Source organism: Agelaius phoeniceus, chromosome 1 (assembly GCF_051311805.1).
Source record: "Agelaius phoeniceus isolate bAgePho1 chromosome 1, bAgePho1.hap1, whole genome shotgun sequence".
NCBI lineage: Eukaryota > Metazoa > Chordata > Aves > Passeriformes > Icteridae > Agelaius > Agelaius phoeniceus.
The window spans coordinates 4,991,498-5,016,509 of NC_135265.1; the positions used below are offsets into that span (position 1 = coordinate 4,991,498).

Sequence of the window (25,012 nt, forward strand, 5' to 3'; positions counted from 1 at the left end):
GCCTGGACTTGTTAGCTCCCCATCCTTGCCTTTCTCAGGTGTTGTCCAGCACATGCCCTGTGTCTCACTGTACCTGCAGCCACCTCTGGCTTGAGCCCAGCTGAGTGTTCCCTGCACTGGGCTGTGCTCAAGGTGAGCCTGAACCACACATGAACCTGCTGCGTGCACTGATGTGAGTTGGCTGGGCTGAAGGGCAGGGTGACATTTTGACATTGACCACACGGAAATGCAAAGTTTTAAAATGATTTATTTAAATCATGGTTGAGCTGTTGTTCCTAAAGCCTTTGCATCAGAAATATGAGGGTAGCCAGTGCCTTGTAAATGTGAGAGTTCAGCTCTTAAGCTGCCTGCAGGGCTGTAGCAGGCATGTAGTGCAGGTCCTCATATGTAGTGTGTACTTTTGCTGTGATATGTGGTCTGTGGGGATGGCTGGTTTTCCTCCATCCCCCATATTGGCTTTAAATTTGGCTCCCTCACAACTTTCCAGTTAAATCTGCTTTCACTTTCTGCCTTTGCCTATGCTTCTCTGATTTATTACTTTCCTGCACTGTATTAGCAAGTGTTTCTCTCCCTCTTCTCTACACAGTATCTCTCCATCTCTGCTGTTGGTCAAACACTGCCTGACTCGAGTTGAGAGAGGGTGCACCAAGTTAAACCTGGCCTCTTAGTACCTCTGCCAGGGTTTAAACTAGGCAATTGTACTGTGGATATGTCATCCTTCAGCTTGTAAAGAAATGTAAAGCCCTGGTTCTTCTCTCAATAGGCAATACTATTCTCAGTAAATTTGTATTGGGAATGAATCATGGAGAGGTGTCTGGGAGTGAGGGTGGCTGTGTTGGTGCAGCTCTGGGAGCTTCCTGGGGGTAGGTGCATGTCTGCACTCCCATGTTGCTGTGGCAGGGGAGCTGTGCTCACGCTTCGCTTTTGTAATGTTATTGCTCTGCTGCTGCTTCAGTTTACCACAGGCCTCCCAACCAGAGAACAAACCCAGCTGAATTCTCCCTTTCTGGTTTTGCTGCTGTTCCCAGTGTCTCTAACAGCAGTACCCAGAGCCAGCTTGCTGTTTGAGCTCACTCTGAGCAGTGCTAGAAGCACCCAAGTGATCCTCCTGCTGATTAGGGGCTTTAACTCCACTCCTAGAATTGTTAACACTCTTCCTGCAGTCCCATGCTCAGTAGATGATACTTTGCTGTGAAAGCATTTTCCTCCCCACAGGTAAGCAGACTTTTTGCCCCCTCTGTGGCAATACTAGGAGTATGTCAGAGTCCTGTTATGAATTCCCTTTGGTTTTATTAATGCTATTTGGAGCTGTTATTGTAGATGGTATCTTCCATTTTGTAGTAAGAATGTGGCATGTAGTGGGGAGATGGCTTGAAAAACATATTCAAGGACCATTAACATTGCATTACTTCACTCTTCCTGAATCGTGGGGTTTGTGCCAGCAAGAAAGACTTTGACATCCAATGGACTCTTGTTACCAAGTCCTGCTTGGGGAAAGGAGTATTCCCACCCCCTGCTGTGTTGGCTGGAAATTCGAGAGTAGGCTTTTTTTTTTTTTTTTTTTTTTTGCTAGCTTGTTGTTTTTAGAAGCAGTTAATTCTTTGCAAAAGGATTCTTCTCACATGAGGGGTATAAAATAGAGGCATCACTTTGCCTTCATAGGAAATGGACCAAACAATGCAAAATCGGTCTGAATTTGCAATCCAGTATTTAATTTCTGGTTTAATTAGATGTGTATTTGTGCTCTGTAAGAATGCATAAGAAGTTCTGTTCCCCATCTTGTAGCTTCTTGTTTTATTGCTGTATTGTCCTTGGAATGAGTAATCAGAGCAGGGCTCCCACAGCTCTTTGGCATGAGGCTCTCAAAGAGTTGAAGCGTCCAGAGATGGAGTGAGCCTGCAGAGACACGAATACCCAGCCTGGCTTGTAAAGCATGAGAGGTTTCCTGGGCTTTGGGGTACCTGGAAGCTGAAAGTCACTGCTTGGTCCAGAGCAGCCTTGCAGGGAAGTGTTTTGTGTGCATTGTTCATAAGAGAAAAACCCGGGGGCACAATTATAAACAGAGCCTGCGTCACAAGCGGCTTTCTGGCACCGCACTCCAGATAGTGGAGGATGGATTCCAGATCTCGCTTAAAAATAGAGAGGTCGTGTGTGTGCAGGGGAGGGTGGAGCTCTGGGCAGGGTTGTGTGGAGGTGTTCAGCTGAGCATTGCCCCGTGCTGAAGGAGACTTGGCAATGTGGCTTATGGGGCAGGTGGAGAGCAGGATTTCCCCAGCCTTAGAAGAGTTGTTGCTGTCCTCAGCTATCCAGTGGGAAGTTCTAGAGGAGATGAAGCTGAATTGTACAGAGGTGCATGGTGGAAGACCAAGGTTGGGAGAAAAACTGTGGGATCTGATCAGTTAGCAAGGGGGAAAAAAGTTTACCATGTGGGTGGCCAAACACAGAAACAGCCAAAGAGATTGTAGAAATATCTCTTGTTAAAGAAAATCCAAACTAGACTGATTACAATGCTGAGGAATCTGGTCTAAGCTGGGATTTGATCCTGCTTTCTGCAGGAGGATGGACTAGAAGTTCCTTCAAACCTAAAAGGTTTGTAATGTTCATTTGACCCTGGGAAAGTATATTTCCTCTACAGAAGGGATTTGATACTGCAGTAGGATAAGGACTGATGCTACAAGACTGTTATGGAACACATCCCCTGTTGATTGTAACAGCTTTGTGAGCAACTGAGTTGCAAAGAAGGGAAACTTTCACATCTCTGAGAGTGCCTGAAGTAAATTTAAAGCTGGGGCAACACTGTGTTGTGAGTCCTCCTACCATGTAACTACTTCAAAGTGCTGTTGCACGTGGTAGGAGAATCCTATCCCGGAGCCAGGATTTGATGCTCGTCTTGTGACCGTTTGGCAAGACTGTTCATTGCTTACGCACATCCCTCTGCCAAGAGGATCTCTGGCTTCAGTTCCATTTGCCTGGGAAGAGGCATCGGTGCAATTCATCCCAGTCTTACTGGGAGAGCTCAAATGTCCTTATGTGGCTGCAGAGATTCAGTTAAATTGGAGACAAAGTGTGTAGGGACGTGCTGTGTCCTCTGGTCAGTCCCCTGTCTTTCCACTCCTCCAATTAGCCTTGAAATAATTGGTTTCCATTAACTTCAGCTGAGATCTCAGCTGGTTTGTCTTTGTTTTCAAAAATGGAAGCTTCATGTAAATTGTGGAAGTGTAGAAGAGATGGTATCCAGGCTCCTTTGAAAGCTGATGCTGGGCCTTCATGGGGAGTTTGTCTCAACTGAAGGAGTTCAGGCCGGAGCTGTGGATGCTGAAGGTACAGGGACCATGGATGCAGGGATCTAGAGGAGATAACCTGGAAAATCAGGCTTCAGTAACAGAGTGCTTGGGGACTTTTTTATTTGGGTTATTTTAGTCCTTTCAGAGGTTGGTTTTATTTCAGAAAGAGCCATTTAATCGTAGAAACATGAAAGAAGCAGGGGTTAGAAAGGGTATGTTTTCCTCTTAAGGCGGTGTTTTCTAAAGTAGGTCGTGACCCTCTTATGCAGGAATTTTGCAGCTGCTATCATAAGGGTTGGAACTATATCTGAGAGCCTTACAGAGGCAAAAGCAGGGGGTATTAAGCAGATCTTAATACCCATTTGGGGTCTCCTTCCTCCTCATCATCCTTCAACAAAATGATCTCCTGCTTTTCAGGAATAAAGCAGCAAGCGTTTGGCTGTGCCCGGTTTTCATTGTTTTGCTAAGCCGTTATGTTGGGAGAGATTAACCAGGGAGCAAATTTTCTCCGAAAGAGGCTGAGAGAGGCGGAGGGAAGAGCTTCAGCGCTGGCCTTGATCAGAGTGCCTGAGGTGGGGAGTGAGTGGGAGCCCAGCACAGGAACATTAATTAACCCTGTCCTGCCCACGGCATCGGGACTGCAGTTGGCTCTGATTGCAGCAGATCTGTGACTGCTGGGAGAGTTGGTTTGTCCAAGTTGTGCTACCCTGGCACAAACTTCCCTTGGGGTTTTTCCTGTCCATAGCAGCCCAGGAAATCTCTTCTCTTCCCGCCATTGCCCGCATATTTGTTACCTGCTCCTAAACTTTACATAACTTCCTCAATGAGCTTTTCTTTTTCTCTCTGTTGGTGTCATCTCTTCCTCTGCTTGTTTTCACTTAGCAGTGTATTCAGCATCCTTGCTGCAGCTTCTCTCCTTCTCTTGCCACCCTGGCATTTTACAAACAAACCGTGTGGCTGCAAAGCCTGAAGTGGCCACGTTGCCATGTTTTCTGAACTCTCCAAAGAAGCATGGAAACCCGTCTTTGTTTGGTCCCAGAAGCTGCTGCTGCCACCAAAGAGCAGCTTGCTTGTGGCACATCGTGCTGCAGCTTGGCTTAATCCCCGCTTGATACGCTTTTGAGATTTCATTGTTTCTCTATAATTAGTGCTACAGAGGAGCTGAAAGAAATGACGAATTAGCGGGAGAGGGGGGAGTGGGGAGAGCAGGTGGTGATCGAACTAAAGAGAGCTGCCAGAAAAGTAGGAGCAGCAGGGAATTAAATGGGAGGAGTCTCGAGTTCAGATGATTCCCTGCCATGTGCCCAGAAGGATTTAGTTTGGGATTTCATTACTGTTCAAATAATGCCATACACTCATAACAGATCGGGTCCCTGTAGGCTGGGGCATTGTCCAGCACTTAGGGAAAAGCAGTTTCTGCCCTGAAGTCCTAGTGAGCATTGATCCCCTGGACTCGAGGACTGGAAAGGAGCTGTAGCTTGAGTGGTCCTGCTTTTAATTAGGCTGCATCTATTGTTTCTGGTAGTAACATCCTAAAAGAATAAAACACAAAGCTATTCTTTGTGTGGTGACTTCTTTAAATCCCTGCACTTCATCTTGTGAAGGACTTTGTTCACAGTAATGATGTTGCATCTGGATTGCAAGAAGCACCTCTGCCAGTTGTGCTTGCACGGACTAGGTTTAACTGGCACAGAAATCCTGGGATGTCATGCTGTGGGGGGAAGCAGGAGTATGCTGACACTATTGAGTGTCTGAGATATCCAGAAAGAGTCTTTGAACACTGTGCTTATGGGGACAGGTAGCTTTAGAGGTATAAATATATACTGAGAATCCAGCTGGGGAGTGAAAAGGGCTGTGTGACAAGACACCCTGAGGTGCAGAGTCATATATTCCTCCAGCATCTGGCTTGTATTTTCAGCCTCTATTACTATGCACTAAGACATCCAAAGAAAAATATCATAATACTGGCACTTTGAATGTGTCAGCAGCAACATTTCTTCTGGGATCTACCTCTTTCCAAAGAACGGATACAGTGTTTGTTTTTTGTTCTGACTTCCCAAAGGATATTGCTGTAGGGAGACCAGCAATGCTAGGAAGTGCAAACTCACTTCTGCCTTATGTCACCACTTCTGTGTGTGTTGCTCTCTTTGTCTTGAGCCCTTGTGTTTTCCTTTTCCCCCATCGAAGAAGCAGCAGAAACAAACGCAGAGAAGCGGTTACTGGGTGAAGAGGAGTAGGTCAGGGCCACCCAGGATTCCCAGCGAGTGGGAATTAATTTATGCTGGCACTGCTGCTTTCATGCTGCATTCCTGCACCTGCTGGGCACAGTGACTACAGGGAGTGCATATGGAGGTTTGTTTTTGGGGTGTTTGTCCTGTGCTTAATGTTGTGTATTTCAGCCCTGCTCCTGGCAGTCTAACCAAACTCTGCTGTCAAAACCTCCCCTCCTTGCTCTTTCTGAGCACTTTCTGTTAAATGTCTGCATAGACCTCTCCATCATCTGTTATTTGCTCTAGAACCTGCTTACAGCACTCAAACTTTGTTTTCAAAGCCCCTTGTAAATATTCTTGTTGTTATTGCTGTCCTTTTCCTAATAACTTTGTTTTGCCTTGTGCTGTGAATAGTCTCTGAAAAACAATGTGTGTGCAAGTAATAAATGGCCTCAGTCCTGAACTTCTTAAAAACCCATTTGCTTTGGGAAATAATAAAGCTTTAGCAAAATTAGCATTCTGTGTTCTGCACACTTGTGACATTAAAATGTAAACTCCTGAGTACAGGCAGTCCTGGCAAGCTGATGCTGATGTCCAGGGTGCACTGGCCATGCCATATAAAGTGAAGTCAAAGTCCTGTAGCTCCCACTGTAGCAGGTGCTGGTTGAAGATTAGAGGAGCAGAGTCCCACAGTTCAGGGCTTTTCAGTTTATTTCAGTGTCACTCTGAATGGAGCAGTTTTCCTCTGTCTTTAAGGGCTGAGTTTCAAGCTTTTTCCCTCACCTGGAACTTGGTGTGAGAAGACTTTTGATGGTGATTGTAGGGATCTTCAGCAGCCTTTGTTTGAAAATGAAAGTTTTTGCTCCCAGTTTATGTGAATGTACGAGAAAAAAAATCACAAACCTTGCAAAAAAAAAGTACTTTACCTGAATTGCAGAATCTGGAAGTAGTTTTTATAGTGTTAAAATTTGGCAAATCTGCTAAAATAAGTGTATTACACCAAAATGCAGAATAGCTGTTTTCATTGCTATTTATTTTTATTAACATTTTTTAGGTATTTGCAATACGAACATTTGAGCTATATTCCACATTTCTACCCCAATTTTATTACTGTTTATTTACTCCTTTCCAGTGAAGTGTGTAAATGTGGGGAACCATGAAGATGGTAGAAAGTAAAACAACAAAGTGTCCTATTGACAAGAGGTGAATGTTGCAACAGCTTCTGGAAGCCAACAAAAAGGAACTTATCATCAAATAGATTTTAAATCTCACTATTGCAAAGCCCCTTGCACGTCAAAGGATATGATGGTGCTGGGTACTTTAAATCCAGAACTCCCTACTTGTAGCAGTTTGAAGGGCTGTGTGTTAAAATGTGGTATTTTTTCCCTATTGGAATTTAAATTTTCTGGGGCTGTGGTTTTCAACCCAGAAACTGAGGCACTGTGAGAGCTGGAGCTGAACCTACTTGAATGAAACCCACCTCGTGTCTTTGCATAAAATGAGGAGAGATGAGAACAGCAGTTAGTGCATAAAAATACTTGAAAAATCTCATTAGTGTCGGTAGCAAAGAGTGGCTTGTTTTGGCACTTGGGGTGAACACATCAGGTTAGAAGTCTGTGTGACCTCAGTGACATACCTTTTAAAAGTACAAGAGTAGAATCAGTCTTTTGTAGCTGGAGTCTGGGGAGGGTTTTTGGTCTGCAGAGCTGTAATGATCCCTGCAAGGGATCATAAAGATCCACTTGTTTTCCTTCAGTTTGCCCAGCACTTGGATGTGGTGGCTGAGCCAGCCCAGGGAGCTGCACAGTGGGGAGTGCCTGGAGTGCTTTCCCTGGGTTTTCACCTGGCTCTGCTGTCTTTGCTAGCTGGCACTCAGAGTTGTGTTGCCTGGCCTCCCTCCCTTCCTGCTGAAGTCCATCAAGTGTTGGTAACTCTGTGTTTTCCCCGCAGGGAGTGGAGCCACTGCCGTGGTCCAGGCAGCTTTCTGCGCTCCGAAGAAGGAGAAGGTGGCCATTAAACGGATCAATCTTGAGAAGTGTCAGACGAGCATGGATGAACTCCTGGTATGCAATCAGAACTGTCTGGGGGGTTGTGTTTCAGTCATTTCTGAGAGATCTCTTTGCCAAGTGCCTTAAAACCTTTCTTGAAGTGAGGTGGAGGTGAGGGAACTCGACTGACTTCATTAGAGGGAGCTCAGTTGTCCTGGTTATGGGACATGGTACTTAAAATGTTAAAAAGATCAACTGTTGCAAAACTTCAGACTGTTTGTTTAGAGCTCAGCACTTTGTCTAATCCCTTTGTTTTGAACTGAGTTAATGTGCAAGTGTGAAGCTCTGCTGTACCCACAAGAGCCCTGAAGTTTGGGGGGGATCCAGAGAACATACTTTCAGAACATTTAAAATTGAAGGAAATGGCTTTGCTTTCTTTTCCTTTCCTGCGGTTCTTTACATTTTTTCCCATTCACCTGTAAAGAGAAAAACTGAATGAATTAGCTGTTGTTCCTAATCTCTTTCTGGTACTGATGCCAGCTAAAGGGATCACTGACATATTGCAGGCTGCCATATGGAAATCCCCATAATTCTGAGTTCAGGAAAGGAGACAGAGTCCTTTGGAGCTGCAGTGCTGTAATTTTCTGCTGCTCTGTGTCTCCTTTCTCAAGGTTGTCTCAATGAAAAACTGAATTTTGCAGTAGCTGTGGTAACTGAAATTTCCCTTTTCTCATCTGGCTCCTGTGTTGATGGGTTTGGTTTTCTTCTCTCTGTGTGTGAGCTGGTGCCTCTGTAGTGCAGTGGTTCTCTCATTCACCTCACATCTGGAAGGTCCCTGAATTTAAACAAGGCAGACACAGACATTGCTGTGACCATTGAGGTATCTCCACTAGAATGAGAGAGCTCTCTGGGGCAAAATTTTCCACAGTAAATACTGGCATTATGGAGATGAGGCCTGGTACCATCTTTTCTTCTGAAGCACCTCTCTAGGATTTTTATAATCCTGCCTTGTCTTTCTGACCCCCCTCAACAGCTGCTGTAGTTTACCTCAGGCATTTGTTTTGGTGCTTACAATTAAAAGGTAGAACAGAAACAGAATTTGGGAATCCTGCTACCTCTGCATTTGTACAATCTTCAGCAAATCACCTGAACCACAGTTCCAGTTTCCATCTAGTATCTAATGGTATTTTTGTTGTTATGGGCATGTGCAAATCTGCCCTGGTTAAGAGGAAAGGCCCCATTCAGGCTGCCAGTGCTCCTGAGGAGGGTTGCGTGTGGGCCTGTGTTCAAATCCTCTTATGGCTCATGCTAGTGTAGGAGTTCAAGATCTCTTCTCACAGTTGGTCTTTTTGTCCTTACACCAACCCTTGGTATCCTTTTCAAGCCTTTTGTGTGGCTTGCCCATACTACCCTGCCTCAGTGGTGTTCCTGACTGCATTGTCAGGATGTAGTAATTGAGACTGGGATTCTTTGAGTAATTGCCAATTCTGACTAAAAACATTAGCTTCAGAAAGAGACACTGCAGAGACTTGATGTGTAATTTTAGATAAGTACTTCTAATTGCACATTTTAAGTCTCTGGCTGACCCATTCCTCACAATGATTTTTCCTGTTATGGGTGGGTCTGCAATGTATTGCTGTTGTCAGCTCTCCAGAGCTTCCACTTTTGTGACTGGATCTGGTGTGGGTCCTTCTCTGGCTTAAGTGTGCAGCTCTGAGTGTTCTTGAATTTAAAAGTCATGGAGGGGTGGAGGGGCACAAAGATGGTTCTGAGCTGTGGCAGCTTCCAGGAGCAGGGATTGCTGAGGTAGTTGTGTTGTGTGAAAAAGTGTTTTCCCTGGGTTTGTTCTGAATTTGTCAGTCTCTTGGATCACCAGTGTTGTTTCTCAGTGCAAGAGCCAAAAGAATGGAGGTTTCTGATTTCCCAGCTCTATGTGCTTTACTTCTTTTTATCTTGTTTCCCTATCTGCTTCTACCCTAAAATAAATATTCTCAGGTTTTGCAGTCTTGTAGTCTCCCTTCATGGCAGTTTTCCCAATTAGTTTTATTAACTTTTCTGAGCACCAAAACTTCATATTGAAGGATTGTGCATTCCCCACAAAAAACCTCCAGGTTACAGTTGTTTCAAGAAGCAAATACAAAGAGAAATATGATCAGTTCACACTGGGGTATGTTATGCCCCTACCTTGCTTTCTCCTCTCCCCCAGTGCAGTTAAAATCACAAACTGGGGCTTTCCTAGGGCTTCTGTTGCTGGGAAGGCATTTGGGCCCAGCAGTCAGCTTATGGTGAACTCTGCTTTGCTGCCTGGGATCAGGAGAATGCTGACATTGGGTTACAGCACTGCCCACTCACTGGGCACTGTGATAGCAAAGGGAAAGTTGTGCTTAAAATATTTTATAATTATTTTTCTACAGTGCCTCACACTCTTAGATTTCTCTGTTGAAGCTTCCTTATTCCCAGAAGCTGCCTAGCCAAGAGGGTAGAACAGTCTCACATTGCTTGGGAGAGGGTAGGGAGACCAGCAAACCATACTGCCATCCTTAAAAAGGTGATTTGGTTCTTGTACACCCCTTTTACTGTCTGTGCTGCTTATGGTTTGCACTTGGAGTTCTTGGGATGGAGGAGAAGAGAAAGAGCCACTTACTCTGCATTTTCCACTCCAAATTAACCTATCACCAGCTGGATGGATGGGTGGCCTTGAGCTTTCTTTAAGCCTAGCAGGTGTCCCAAGGCCAGGAAATCTGGGATCACATCCTTGCTTTGGAGATGCTGTGCTTAGAGTAAGTGCTATGACTTGGCTCATTAAAGGTATTGATCTTGATCCTTTTATCTCATATACATTTGAGCCGTGTGGGTGGTCAGGAATAATCTGCACACTTTGCATATACTGTGTGACATTCCAGGTTAATGCACTAATTTATTTATTGCTGCTATGGGCTATGGAAAATGCAGGAAGGGCCAGCTTTGTTGAATCATGGGCAGGCCAAGTCAAGGGCATTCAGCTCTTCAGCTGAAGTGCTAATTGCTGTAAAGAATACAGACAGCAGAGTAATGCTGTGCAGAGATGTGCCTCCTTCTAACCCAGCTACTGAGTTAGGTGATGTTTGTCAGGAATTTATTTCCATGCCTCATTTTTATCTTTTTCCCTGTACATTTTCGAATGCTCACAGATCTTTCCTAGCCTGCCTGTGGGATTCAGCTGACAGAGAAGTACAATGTAGTTTATGGGGATTCTTGCTCAGGGGTGTGACTGGGTGTGGAGTGCAGGGAGAGCTGGTCAAATATAGTGTTGTCTACAAATGGTCTTACTTTTTGATTTATTGCTGAAGTTCCACTTTTCATTTGTCTTGCAACCCACAGTAGTTAACAACCACACTGGTGTGGGTTTGCAAACAGTCTGCTTGCTCATGTGTTGTATTTCACAGCTGCACACCATTCAGAGCTGTGTGTTTTGCTCTCTTTTCCATTGTGGGATGCTGGTTGCCAATCCTTGAAACAGTGGTGTAACATCTGCCTCACAATAACCATGCTTCCAACCTTTTTTCTTGTGTGTTTTCTTGTTTTAAAGAATTACTGATCTAAAAGGCCTTAAATCCCCCCTCTGTCCTACAAACTCTACTTCATTTTCATGTAATTGAAGCTGAGTTTTCTTTCATCCAGATGGAGACTTTTTTCTCCATGAGTAGCAGATGACGTGGGTTGTCAGCTTAGCAGTTACCAGGAATGTTGAACAGCAGAGAGGGAAACATAAGCTATGGGATATTTCACATTGGGCTTTCCCAGCCAGGGGGAAATGCTGCCTGTTTATTCCCTAAGATGATTCAACAGGAGACAGGCTCAGGAAAGAGCATGGGAGATGTGGTGTTACTGTTCCTAGAAAGATTGCAAATTCTTCTGACTGATTGCCCTGGGCCTGACAGGCTGCACACAAGGGGTGAAGGTGCCACTCTGTCAGTGCTATGGCCAGAGGGCAGGTAAGGAGGCTGAGGGAACAAATTGAACTGCAGTTCAACAGAAATGTCCTTTAGAATTTCATGGAAATAACCCAGGGGACTTGCTGCCAATAGCATGGAGATCAAACATTGCGTGAGATTAAATAAATCAACCTATAGTTGAGAAGGTTAAATTAGATAGGATTTAAAAAAGGGATTATGAACTCCCCTGGTTTAAATCATAAGCCAACTGTTAACTGCCCAGGCTTAGTCAGAAGTCTACCCTCTGGGCAGATAATTGTGTAACTGCTTTTTATAGGGTTTTTACACCTTCTTTTGAAGACTTGGACAGGATATTGAACTGCCTTTGATCTGATGGAGCACTTCCTACAAGTGGTTTAAGCAGACTATAAGGTTGTTGGGGACAAAGCAGCAGATTGCTGTGGAAGTAGTACAGATGTTTCATCCATGCCTGTCATCTGATGGGAATTGCCATTATAATTCCATTTCCAGGCCTGAGACCTTCATGCTTGCTCCAGGGAAAAGAAGTCCCCAAGTGTCAGTGCCAGGGAATCTGATAAATGACATGTGGTTTCTGCATGGTTATTTGATCTGCTGACTTACACGTTCCTCACATGTTGGGATTGCAGCTTAAGACTTAAATCTATGCTGGGTACAGCTTGGTTGTATTGTTTATCAAAGCAGCAACAACAGAAGTCTTAATTACTGGACTGGTTTAGGTTTTGTTTTGGTTTTGTTTTGGTTTTTTTTTTTTTTTTTTTTGTGTAAAGTTCACTATGAACATCAGAATTAATGGTGGGTGAAATCCTGAACATCCAATGTCTTCCTTCTCTTGGACTGGATGAGCATGAGATGATGCATGTAAAGAATTGCAGAGAGTTTGCAGCTGTCTGTGGGCACTAACCACACTGAAAGCATTGCTGAGCTGTAAGCACTGGGTATTGATCTGAACAGCTGTAAGGATCAGTGATAGGTTAGCTGGGGGTGTGGGTAAAACTGCCTTGCTTGTATCTGTGAGAGGAGGCAGCCACTCACCCATCTGCTTTTTGGCTGAAACCAATTAAAAATGGCCATGGAGGAATTGCTGCAACACAACAGTTCAGGAACACCTGCTTCCTTCAGTACATTTTCACTCATGCTGAAGATTTTGAAAGAAGGAGTGACTGAATGAGGCTGAAGAGTAGCCATTAAAATGGACAACTGCTGAATGACTTGCCATGGCACTATTTTGTTCCCATCACTGAAGATTACTTAATTGATGAACTGGGTTTATCCCTTTCAGAATTGTTTCTTTTCCACTGTTGTTCTAGGGCTAATCTAACCCCTCTTTACTCATGCCAGTTTAGCTCCTGTAGCCACTTAAGGCAAGGAGTTGGACTGGATAATCCAAGGAGTGGGAGCTGAACCAGAATCTCTGATTTTGTGCTTTTCCCTCATTTCTTAAAAAATGTCTCTTGAGTTAATTTTGATAGAAGAACATGTTTGGGTTTGTTTTTTATTTTTAGTCATGTTGCCACCTCAAAAGGCAAATGAATTATTATTGTCAGTTTTACAACCTTTTAGCTAAACTGTTAAAATTTCTCTTGGAGCAGAATGTGAATGGTTATGGCTGCCTATAGGACTGGAGCTTGAAATCCTGCTTTAAAAGGATGAAGAGCAGCTTTAATGCCTTATCTCCCAGCTGAAATCTCATGGTATAAGATCTTTGCCAGCCATAGTTGAAGCATTGGTGTTTTCAAGGGGTGATCACATCTGACCTGCTTTCATTTCTGCTCCAGCTGTGCTTTCCCTCCCCATTTCTCCTGTGGCTGTGATTCCCCTCAAACAGGGTAGCCACTCTGGCAGCTCTCTGGACTCCTCTGAAGTTGCAAGTAGCCACATGAAAGCACTCTGCTGCTCTGCTATCTCTCTAGAGTTCATGTCAACATGTAGGAAGTAAAACTAAATAAAGCATAATTTTTATCCTGGTATTTGAGAGCAAGTGCCTCTGAAGCAAGCCTCAGGGGCAGATAAACACAGAGTAAAAGGTGGTGATGTGAAAAGAAAATACCATTAAGAAACTTGAGCTGGTAGCTAAAACACAGCCTTACCTGCTCCTATTAATTCAAACTTCAATTGTGTGTCACTGGGCAAATAAACCCTCATCCAAAAGAGCTGATCTCCAGAAGTATGTCTGACTTACAGGAGACTAATAGGTTGCTTATGATTCTAGATTATACTTCACTGCACTTTTATGACTGTTTTGCAAGCTTTGAAATGTTTCTTTTATTGCCTGTAGAGGTACTGAAAACATTTGTCAGAACTCTTAATGGAAGCCATGGAGGCATTTAGAGCTAATCCCAGTCTATTTGCTTTTGGTATTTGACAATCCAGATATTTTTAATATCTCGCCCAGGGTGAGCATGTAACCATTTCCAAACCATTGCCTGTGTCTAGACTTGTTTTTGTCGGGAATTCATTCTCCATAGCTGAGCAGAAAGCAGAGGAATTGATGGGAATTGGCAGGAAGGCTGTCTCTCATCACTGGAGCCATGGACTGTGAGGGGTGCTGGGTGGAAGGGCTGCTTATCACCCACTGCATCTGTGGATGGCTTGGGGGTCTGTATCAAGTGACCCATGGCTGTTGGCAGAGGGGGAATAGAGGAACCCAAATAAATTATTACAGAGGCGTGGAAATCACTGAGATTTTTATTTGCAGTCTTCCAATATAGTTTTGATGCTGGGAAAAATATGGGAAGCACAGTTGTAACTCTCTTATCTGGGGCTAGCAATCTTATCAGGGAGGTGGGAAGAGGAAACCTTTACCTGCTGTGACTTTGTTGTGTTTGAAGAGCAGCAAACTCTCCCAAAAGCTTTGGGAATAGTATTAAAGCTGAGCTTGCTACACACAAAATGGCTGTTTTGCTGCATTTTATCCCTTCCTACTCTGCTTTTGAACAGAGCTGCCCAGTTGTGCTTGAGTGGGATCCCTGCTTTAGCTCCAGCCCTTCAGCCCCTGCATTGGTGCTGCTGTAGCAGGCTGTGGGTGGATGATAGAATTGGCTTGGGTCAGTTATGCCAGGTTTGGGAATAGTATTAAAGCTGAGCTTGCTACACAAAAATGGCTCTTTTGCTGCATTTTATCCCTTCCTACTCTGCTTTTGAGCAGAGCTGCCCAGTTGTGCTTGAGTGGGATCCCTGCTTTAGCTCCAGCCCTTCAGCCCCTGCATTGGTGCTGCTGCATCAGGCTGTGGGTGGATGATAGAATTGGCTTGGGTTCAGTTATGCCAGGAAGCATTTGAACCACAGAGCTCCTGTGATTTGCCACTATCACTTTAAACAGTTGTATGGGTTGAGCTTTCAGGATGTTGGTACCCTCTTTGGGGGATAGCAGGAACCAAGCTTTGATGTAGCCAGTGTGAGATTAGCCTGGAAAACTGCTGAAAATGAAATGGGGGTTTGGGGGTGGGAGGGAAAGTCTGCATGGGTGCTGCTCCTTCTGATTGGTAATAATGTAAAAACACTGAAAATCGTGGGCTGTGATGCAATTAATTATTCAGAGCTGTGCTACACTGTGAGAGAAATGGATTAATCTGCCTGTGTTATACATCCACTGGCTGACAGAGGTGTTTATTTGCACAGATCAGGCTTGTGATTATTTATTTTCCCTCTGTATGCTTTGGTGCACATGACAGACTTCAGCTACTTTTTTCAGCTGTGTTTCCCAGCCCAGGGAGCAGATTATGGTAGTGAATGAGAGAGGAAGTTCTTAGAAAATAATAATAAAATGTCAACTGTCATCAAATGCCTGAAAATTTCTGTAGTATGGGGCTACTCAAATGACAAAAGTCTAATCTAGGTCTAGGATCTTAAGTAAACTTGGTCCAGACTTTGTCTCATTGGCTCCTGTACTCCAGTAGCATGCACAAATATATATTAAATATGCAATGTTTGTGTACATTTCTCATATTACTCTCTTGATCTCCCAGGGAACTGCTTCAAAATATTTTGTACAGTTTAGTTGAGAAAATACAAAGCCAGCTCCTCTAGATACTTTCTGAGAGTGGTGGATTTGGGGCAGGTCTGGCTGATGGGATGGATTACCAGTCCTTGCTTGCTCCTTTCCACCTTGGTTTCCTCTGGTGCCATTTGATCTTGTGTAGTATATTTTAATTGTCAGAGAGAGAACTACAGAGAACCACAGAAAACTCCAAAGCTGCTGATTTATTTCCTTTGTGAAAAATTACTTGACACAAGTGAAAGTTTGCAAGGAAGGGAGCTGGAGCTGTCAGAGTAAGCAAAATATATTGTTTTAGGCTGTATTTATTTTCACAGAGTGTTTTTTAGTCAAGAGTATGCTACATGGAGATGAATAGCTTATTCCTCTTCAAATATCCTTTCCTGTTTAGAAGGATTCTTCTTTAATCTGCTTGTTAAGTTTCCTGGAAAGTTGGTGCCTCTCCTGGGGAAGCAGAAAGAGGAACCAATTGCTTTGGATTCCTCAAAGGCACCTACTCCCTGAAAAGCAGTGCTAAGTGGATAAATCAACATAAGCCTGTTCCTTTGGAGCTGTGATTGCCAGCTCAGGCCTTGCCAAGGGGAAGCAGTGGCTTTACTCTGAGCTCAGCCACAAGCACAGCTTTGTGCAGGAGCAGGAGGAGAATGTGCTGCATTTCTGGGGTGTCCTGGGCACGAGTGAGTTCTTCTCAGAGCTCTTTCTTGTCCTTCAGTCCCAGGGAAGTCTTGTGCTTAGAGGGAGGGATGGATCAGGGGTGAAGGGCCTTGCTCTCCTCCTCCTGTGTGTCCTGTGGAGGAAGGCTGCAGTTGAGAGCAGAAGTTCAGGCTGTGAGAGGATGAGTGTCTGGGGTGGGTACAATTTGTCAGGTTGGGGGACTTGGCTGAAGCACAAAGGCTCAGCTGGGTGCGGTGCAGGGTGCCAGGCTTGGCTCAGGGGATGGCTTTTGTCTATGGACAGCCAAGAAACTGTGAGTCTTTCTGTCCAAAGTGGTGATTTGTGCTTGCATAATGAAATCAGTCAATGTTTTCTGTGGTGTTGTTCCCTCCATAACCTGGAAAACCTCAGCTCTGAACCCATAACCAAAACTTAAGACTAAGCACAGTCAAAACTCAAAACAATTTAACATCTGAACATATTTCATATTGTCCTGGACTGGTAGTAGCTACTGACTTTCTAATCTCCAAGTGATCTCTCTCTTCTTCCAGTGTGACAAAGGATACAGCTGTCCTTTGTGCCTTCACCCTAACTGAGCTAAGCCATCTGCTTTCCTGCTGGGAAGAAACTTTAGGAATAAGAGGCCTTTTTTCCCCAGAGGCCAATATTTCCCTTTCTCATCCAAATGATAGTCTTCAACAGATTAAGCATCTGTTGCATAATGTTTTACTGAAAGGAGAAGTCAGCATGAACTTCCTAGGTCACAAACCAGAGTGAATTTTTGGGAACATTCTGTTGTAGCTGTGTGCAGGTATTTTGATTGCCACTATTTTGATGTCCTTGCCATGGGTTTTTTGGTTAACTTTTTCTTCCTCTATACAGACAGGAAGAACACCCTAAAATACCTTTTGGCTCTAGTATGGTGCAGCCTGAGTGTTTTAGAGTATTTCTGGATTTTCTACATTTACCTTCTAGGTATCCTTTTTCTTTGCACCCTTGCTGTGTCTTGAGGAAGATAACTTCTGTGCCTGAGGTGTAATTATCACTGTGTCCAACTGCTAATGTTTTATTTTTCTCTACAGAAAGAAATTCAAGCCATGAGTCAGTGCCATCACCCCAACATTGTATCTTACTACACGTCGTTTGTGGTGAAAGATGAGCTTTGGCTGGTGATGAAGTTACTTAGTGGAGGTGAGTGGTCCAATTGCTTTACCCTAAAGGCAGCATAAAAACCTGTCCTCCCTCCTTCCCCTCTCCCTTCTTTACCTCTCAAGGTTCCCACCCATGCATTAAGAATTGCAGAATTGTTTAGGTTGGAAAAGGTCTCTAGGATCAGAAAGTCTATTGATTACCCCAGCACTTCCAAGTTTACCACTACAACCCTGTCCCCAGGTGTCACATCCACGTCTTTTAAACACCTGTGGGGACTGGTGACTCCACCACCTCCCAGACAGCCTGTTCCAATGCTGAACAACCCTTTCCATGAAGAAATGTTCCCTAATATGCAATCCAAACCTCCCCTGGTGCAACTCAAGGCAGCTTCCTTTTGTCCTACTGCCTGTTCCTGGGAGCAGAGCTTGACCTCCACCTGGCTGTCCCCTCCTGTCAGGAGTTGTGCAGAGCCACAAGGTCCCCTCTGATCCCCCTTTTCTCCAGGCTGAGCCCCTTTCCAACTCCCTCAGCCTCTCCTGGTGCTCCAGACCCTTCCCCATCTCTGTTCCCTTCTCTGGGCACCCTCCAGCCCCTCAACATCTTTCTTGTCATGGGGGGCCCAAAAGTGACTCCAGGATTTGAGGTGTGGCCTCAGCAGTGCTGAGTAGAGGGGACAATCCCTGCCCTGGCCCTGCTGCCACCCTATTGCTGACCCAGGCCAGGTGCCATTGGCCTTCTTGCTCATCTGGCCACACTCTGGCTCATGTTCAGCCACTGTCACCAGCACCCCCAGGTCCTTCCCACCAGGCATCCTTCCAGCCATTCTGTATGAATAATATTTGATGGCAACCCATTCAGCTCAGAAATGGCTTCTCATGTTATGTCCATCAATAGTAACACCTAACTGGCTTTTGAAAATCACTGCCTGGTTAACACAGAGCCAGGGAAACCTCCCTCTTCTGGATTTACTCTCTCAGACACTGGAGAAACAACTTTTTTTGAGAGAGTGAGTTTGAAAATTTTTGTATCAGTAATGTTTTATTTGAAGTCATAATATTTTCCAGGATCCCTGTTTAATTTACAGTTGACAAGAAATGGACTCAAGTTCTGGATGTTAACACAAAGTGCTGTTGCTAAATCCTGGGCCTGTCTTTAGGAAGACTTCATTTTCCTGGCACTGCAGCAAACAGAAATTGAAAACTGAAAAAAAAAAAGCCCTATTTTCTTACTTTAGAAAAAAATCCAACCTGGCTTCTCTGTTCTTGGCTTAATTTTGTGGACTGTAAAATGCCAGGAGATGATGTGGAAAAATCTGGCTAAACCTGTTTGCATTTTGCACAAGAGCTCAACAATGACCATAAAACATGTCTCTTTGAAGGTGTTCTTTAGAGAATTTTAGCAGTTCTCTTGGAAGAAATCAAACTCCATGCCAGCTTTAAGTCTGTCTTAAAGGGTTTTTAATGTCTCATGTGCTCATGTGTCACTAAGCAATACCCTCTGCTTTCTTAGAGGGACATGTAACAGGTCATTAAAGATGTGGTGACTGTGTGTGTGTGGAAAAGAATCCCCTGCCAGCTTGGAGCAGGCAGTGTTGCTGTGTGTATAGAAGGAGTATCTATGGGAAAGTTTCCACAACATGGGGAAATGGCATTTCAGGGGTGCTGGAGAGGCAGCAGCAATGGCTTTGGCCTTTTCCAGGAGTACACAACCTCTTTGAAGAAAATGCACAGCTGCCTCCATCACTTCACAGCAGTTTTCTGTCACAATCAGGCTCATTCTTGAACCTCCAAATGTTGTCTCTGTTTGTTCTCAATTTTATGTGGGTTTTTTTGGTTTTTTTTTTGTGTAAAGCTGGGGAGAAGTCAGAGCATCATTATCAAGGCAACACAGATGTAATGACTACACTGGAAAAATTCTGGAAAAATAATTATTACTTCAGAACCAGCCTCTTGCTGGTGTGAATGATGACCTGCTTCTCATTTAATATTCCCTTTGAATGGGCTTTTATGTTCTTCAGCCTGATAATTGACCCTTGTGCAGCTCTGGCATTTAGTGGGGGACTTGCAGTAAAGGAGTGCTAGGAAACTTCCCTGCTTCTTACTCTGTTACATATATTGAAGAGTAGGGTCACTCAGTAGAAGACAGACCAGTAAGAGTGTAATTCTTCCCTCTCCCCAACATTTCTGTGAGTCAGTGTAACATCTTCTCACTTAAGAGGAATCATTTGAAGGCTGGAGGAATTGCTAAAATAAATAGAAAGCCTTGGAGAATGACCTTTCACTTTCTAAGCAGGAGGATACCTTGTGAGGTATTTTTCAGCTGTTTTCTTCTATGTACCTTTCACTTCATACTTTTTTATATCTGTGCTTCAGGAATCTCAGCTCTCATAGGCAGATTCTACAGCACAGTCTTAAGGATGGGGGAAGAAACTTGTGATTGGAGCTTTCTGACTGAAGAGCTTTTTCATTCACTTTTAATGAGCCTATTTTCAGTTGGTCTTAGGCTGAGTGATTTATGTAACAAGAGACACTTCTAAAACTGCCTCTCATTCCTTCGAGCTTAGTTCTTATCAGTAATAAAGTGGCTCGTTTTGCAGTCATCTGTCATCCAGTGGGAAAAATAATGATCTGGGTTTCTCAACAGGAAAAACCTTTGAGCTGGTTTTTAAACCAGAAAACAAAAGCAAAGAAAAAGCCCCCCAAAACAAAACCAAAACCAAACAAGCAAACACAAGACTGCACCAAAACAGACCCAAAACAGAGCATAGCCTAACACTTTCCTTTTGTTTAGCTGTTTAAAAAAATTTGTACATCCCAATAAGTACATAAGAAATACATTCTAATGTCCATTCTGTATTTTGATCATGGCTTTTGTTCATGATAATTTATTCTGGGTAAAGTTCAGAATTTTACTGCCTCTTTTCTGTCAGTGTGTGCTGGTGTGTGATTTCAGGCTGAAACTAGTTTTAATTTCAGCCTCCAAACACTGATCTTATTAATTTGACAAACAGCCCACAAGACAGCCCAATCTGTAATGCAAGCTTTTTTTGTTGTTGCTGTAAGTGTAATTTAATTTATTTTCTGGCTGCAGTCTTTTGTTAAAATCCCAACCTGGTCATACATGCAAGTGTTTTAGAAATGTCTTTAAGGGAAAATACTCTAAATCCACAAATTGCTGTTGTCTAACAGTGCCTGGCTCCTCTGACAGCCAGAGGGTGCACTCAAAGGTCCTTAATTACCTGACTGACACTGTCACTGAAACAGAACTATTTGTCTCCCCAAGTGCTCTGTTGATGGGAGATTTCTATATTTGAAAGTTGTCAGCAGCCAGGAGGTAGCACTGGGGAGCTGATGAGCATCAGAGCCCAGCCAGGCTGGTGGGAGCCACTGCTCAGAGCCCTCTGAGCTGGCAGCCCTGAGCCCAAAGCAGGTGTGGAGTTGCTGATGGCAGAAACGTGGCTGTGATGAGATGCAGCTGGTAGAGACAAGGGCTGCTGCTGTGTGCAGTTACTGTGTGCAGCCTCTTTCAGCTCTGGTGATGTGTCTGTGTCAGGTTTGTCAAGTGCCTGCTCTTTCTGTTCCCTTCATTAGAAGCTGCAGAGCCTTTTCTCTAATGCTGGAAGTTCTGTAGGGTTCTAAGCTTAGCAGCATGAACTCGACACCCCAGCCTTTGAGTCCAGTGTTACTCCAGACTAAAATCCAATGGCTATTTCTAGACAGCTGCTGACCTGCTCTTTGCCTCCCTGGCATTCTCCTGTCATGAATTTTACTCGTGCCTTTTTAAAGCCTGCTGAAGCCCAGTCCTGCTCTCAAACTCCTCCTGTGGCTTTTTAGTAGGAAGAGGAGCAGCTGTGCTTTTGTCCTTGTGCTTTTACTGATTGTGACCTGCTTGCTCTTCTAAATTCTCCCTGCTTTTAGCAAGAGCTCTCATTTCACAGGTGACCCATGGCTGTGGATAACTCTATAAAACAGTTGCTCCTATGAAACAGCCGGCCCTGGTGACTTGCTGCATCACAAAACAATTTTTTCTGTCCTAGCCTGCAGCAGATGAAACCTCCAAAATATTTTTAAACTGTGCAAATCCTTTAAATACTGAAACATTTCCAGGCAGGGCTCTTGGATATTCTGCCCTCTTGAAGGCTCCTGATGAAATCTGCTAAGGAGATTGCTGCATTGAAATAGTTAAACCTTTTATTTTCCAAAAGTTTTTAAGATTAGCTAATCAACTTCTTACTTCAGGCTTTGATCTGAAGTTCAGAATGCCAGACCAAAAGAGGTAGGCAAATCTTAGTTCTCTACCAGGGAGTTAGGACATCTTGTTCTGCTTCTGCTGTGTTAATCTCTGATCTGGCTCCTCCTAATTCCAATGGAGAGTTATGATCAAAGCATAAACCACAGGTCCTTAGAAATCTTTGTGTTTATGTTGAATTATGTTCTTAGGAGAGAGATATGCTATTTTTAATTTGTCTGGAGGGATTTTGATTTCATTTGTAGAAGCACAACTTAATTTCAAACAGTTAAGGATGGGATAAGTCAGAAGCAGGGGATGGCAGGGATTGTACATGATTGCAGAATGCAATGTGTGTAGGTACATTGCCACTCCTAACTGTAATAAGAAAAGCATGAAAAATTAGTTTGTCTTCAGATTTTCTCCTATAAATGTCTTGATCACAACAGCAATAGGCTGTTTTGCTCCCTTTATTGTATTAGCTTGTTTTCTGCCTTAATCTTTCCATATTTCTTCTGCATCCATGCACATGCCCTGGGGGGGAAGGAGGCAAGAAGTGGATGTTTCCTTAGCTTTCTCTCTGAGGAGGTTTAACCAGGGTTAATGTCTTTTCCTTTGTTTTGTGTAACTTGTTTCCTTTACTTTGTTACTCTCTGGCTATATCTGTATTCCTCGGTCCCAGAAGTACTGAATCCAAACAGTTCTTCCTTCTTATTCATTTTCTTCATCTGTTTGCCAGAGACTGACAAGGTGCAGATTTAATTCTTGGCTCTAATGACAGCCAGGCTCACTGAAACCACTGGCTAATGCTGAGATGTCTTGAAAGAAGCAGCAGTGAATCTGCCAACTCCCCCTTCTCAAAGGTTCAGCCTGTTCAGCATCAGTGTTTGTCAGGTTTGGGGCAGATTTTGGTTCTCACAAAGTTGTGTGGTGATTCCCCAGCACTGTTTCCCAGCCTGTTTGTGCCAGGCCTCTAAATGGCCAATCAATGCAGGTATTGTTACCTGCTTTTTTTGTTGTTGTTGTTTTTTCCAGGTTGGAAGTTAGAGAATTAAATTTTCCCATTCTGCTTCCCAGACAAAGTTAAATGAGGAGTTTTCTTTGCATTTAACTTAAAGTGTATCTTGGTTCTGTCACTTAAGTTATATTATAACATGCAAGATACGGTTCCCATAGCAACCAGCTCTGCTGTACATTTTTTTGTTCCTCTGGGGGCATGTAAAATTCCAGCTGGAATATTCCTGCATTCATCTATAATCTTGTTCCAAACAAGCTTTCCTTTCTGCTCAGGTTTTCATGCCCTGCTCTGCTTCAGAGTGCAGTGTGCTGAAGCCCTAAGCAGTGTCACTGATGAGTGTGGATGTTTTCTTCCTCTGCTGAGGAGCAACGTCAGAAACAGGCTTCCTAAATGCCATTCCACAGGCCTGCTGGTGTAGGTGAGGTCAAGGAATCGTGCTCTGCATTTGGAACAGGAAGCCTCAGTGTTTGTGGTGGTTTGCTGTTGAAAGTGAATCAGTGGAACAATTAGGACTTCTTGCCCCGAGGGTGTGATTACACAGAAGTTGTCTTCAGCAGCAAAGCTGGTGTAAGGAGTTCCGGGCTCTTTGGTCTCCACCCTGCCTGGAAAACTGGATTTCCAGTTACTGACTGCAGTGATCCCATTTTATAGGATGGCTTTGTAAGTGATGCAGGGGCACAACAGTGAGGTGCATGAACCCTGGAACTTTAATCTCATTTTGTCACCATAGGTAACCTGGTATCTTTGTTAAATCACACAATTCATGGTGTTGACAGAGTCAGTTTTACTGGATATGTGTGGGGTGCAAGTCAGGACTGCTTTTGCTGGGACCCAGGACTGTCCATTGCAAGTGAGCTGCCTGGTGTCAATATTCAAAACCTGAATATCCTTCTCTTACCAGTAGTTACAGGTTGGGCTCTCTCAGCTGAGGGTAAGTCTGTGTATTGGTTCCTCTCACTCGTGCTGTCCTTAGGAGCTACAGCATTAGCAGCTTTTGGAGCAAACTGGGAACTTGTGAGTTTGGGCAGAAAACCACTGCCCTCTCAAGTGCTGTACAGTGTGCACTGAGAGCTTACTCTTCACTAAGGAGGTGCATTTCCATGAGCATTGGTGTCAGAGTACACTGAGACACTGGGATGATGAATGACAAGTCATGCTAAATGCTTTATCAGATTGCACAGTATCTCTGTAGGCTTCCTGTTGATGTGCTGCACAGTGTAGATTTGATGGGCAGGAATTTGTTTTAGCTGCATTTTTTCCATATCAATCACTAAATGTTGTCTGCTTTCCTTTGTCTTCTGTTGGGCTTTGAGATCAGTTGCTCATCACCAGCTTTCTTTAAACATCCTTGTTAATGACAGCATTATTTATATTTATGGTTAGACTCTAGTTCTGACCCTTTTCTCTGTGTCTTGTTTTGTCTTTTCTTGGTATGTGGCCCTTCTGGGCTTGGAAGAGCTTTCCAGTCAGCCTCAGCCAAACTTAATTTCTTTTTTATATCTTTCTCTGACTTAGGATTCATCTTCCTGTACTTTGGGTCCGTACTTGCTACTTGTGAATTTTTAATGAGAAAAATAATGAGGGAATTGTAGTAATCAAACCTAATACCATGTATAATACACCAGAGTGCTTCATAGCATTATCTAAAATAGAGGTTTTATTTTAGGGAGGAGTCAAAGATACTTTTTTCTTTTCTGGAGACATTGTAGTGGATTTGTTTTCTCCTTGAAAATCTTGTAACTGTTAATACAGAGCAAGATACCTCATTTCCAGTGTGACCCTCATCCTCTGGCCACTAGGTTCTGTCTAAAAGTGAGATTGAGGAGTTTGCACATGGAGCACAAATCCATAGTGAAACTGCATTTAAGCAGAGATCCAGCTGAGTTTGGATGTGCTCTCTCTTCCCCAGTTACTCCTGAACTGGTTTGAAGCTGGCTCAGAAGCTGGCAGTCTGTGCAGTCGTGCTGGTGTTTCCCAGCAGTGTGGTCAGTTTGTTAAGCACATCCTCTGGTGTGGTTAAGGCCCTGGTTCCAGTTCAGCTGGATTAGTTTCCAGTTAATTTTAGCAGTTATTGTATTGCTGGATTGGGAACAGGCCACTGTGCAGAACAGTCATTTCCCCCTTCAGATTCTGATTCCCTCATCTCTTAGTCCAGTAGAATGGAGGTGGTGTGGGATTTTGTCTGTATCCTGGGGCAGTGGAGGCTTTACCCTGGTGAGTGTGTCACACACTAACTGAGACCTCTGGTATCAAATTTGCATGGAATTGCTCAGCCTCATGCTGCTGCCAATCCTGGCCTTCCTGCAGGAGGTGTTTTCCTTGACAGTGAAATTCCCTTGACTTCTTTCAAAGCAGCTCCTGCCTTGGCTGTGGGTTTCTCTTTGGGGATTTGGTTATTCTCTTGCTCCATGCCAGGCTTCCTGAGGCAGAATGCTGGAACATTCCATGGAGCAGTGCTGGGAAATGCAGCTTGGCTTTGTTCTGTGTATTCCCTGGTGCTGTGCTTAATGAAGTTGCAGTTGAGTTGTG

The 25,012-nt window shown here is 43.9% G+C and overlaps 1 protein-coding gene across 1 annotated transcript in view; it reads left to right on the forward strand.

Annotated features, from left to right (window-relative positions):
• The window catches only part of OXSR1 (oxidative stress responsive kinase 1), an 88,392-nt gene that overhangs the window by 11,745 nt on the left and 51,635 nt on the right, over positions 1 to 25,012 (forward strand). Inside the window, exons 2-3 of the mRNA XM_054636721.2 lie at positions 7,445 to 7,557; positions 17,169 to 17,277. Of these exons, the coding sequence (XP_054492696.1) occupies positions 7,445 to 7,557; positions 17,169 to 17,277 (222 nt within the window). The remainder of the gene's footprint in view (positions 1 to 7,444; positions 7,558 to 17,168; positions 17,278 to 25,012) is intronic.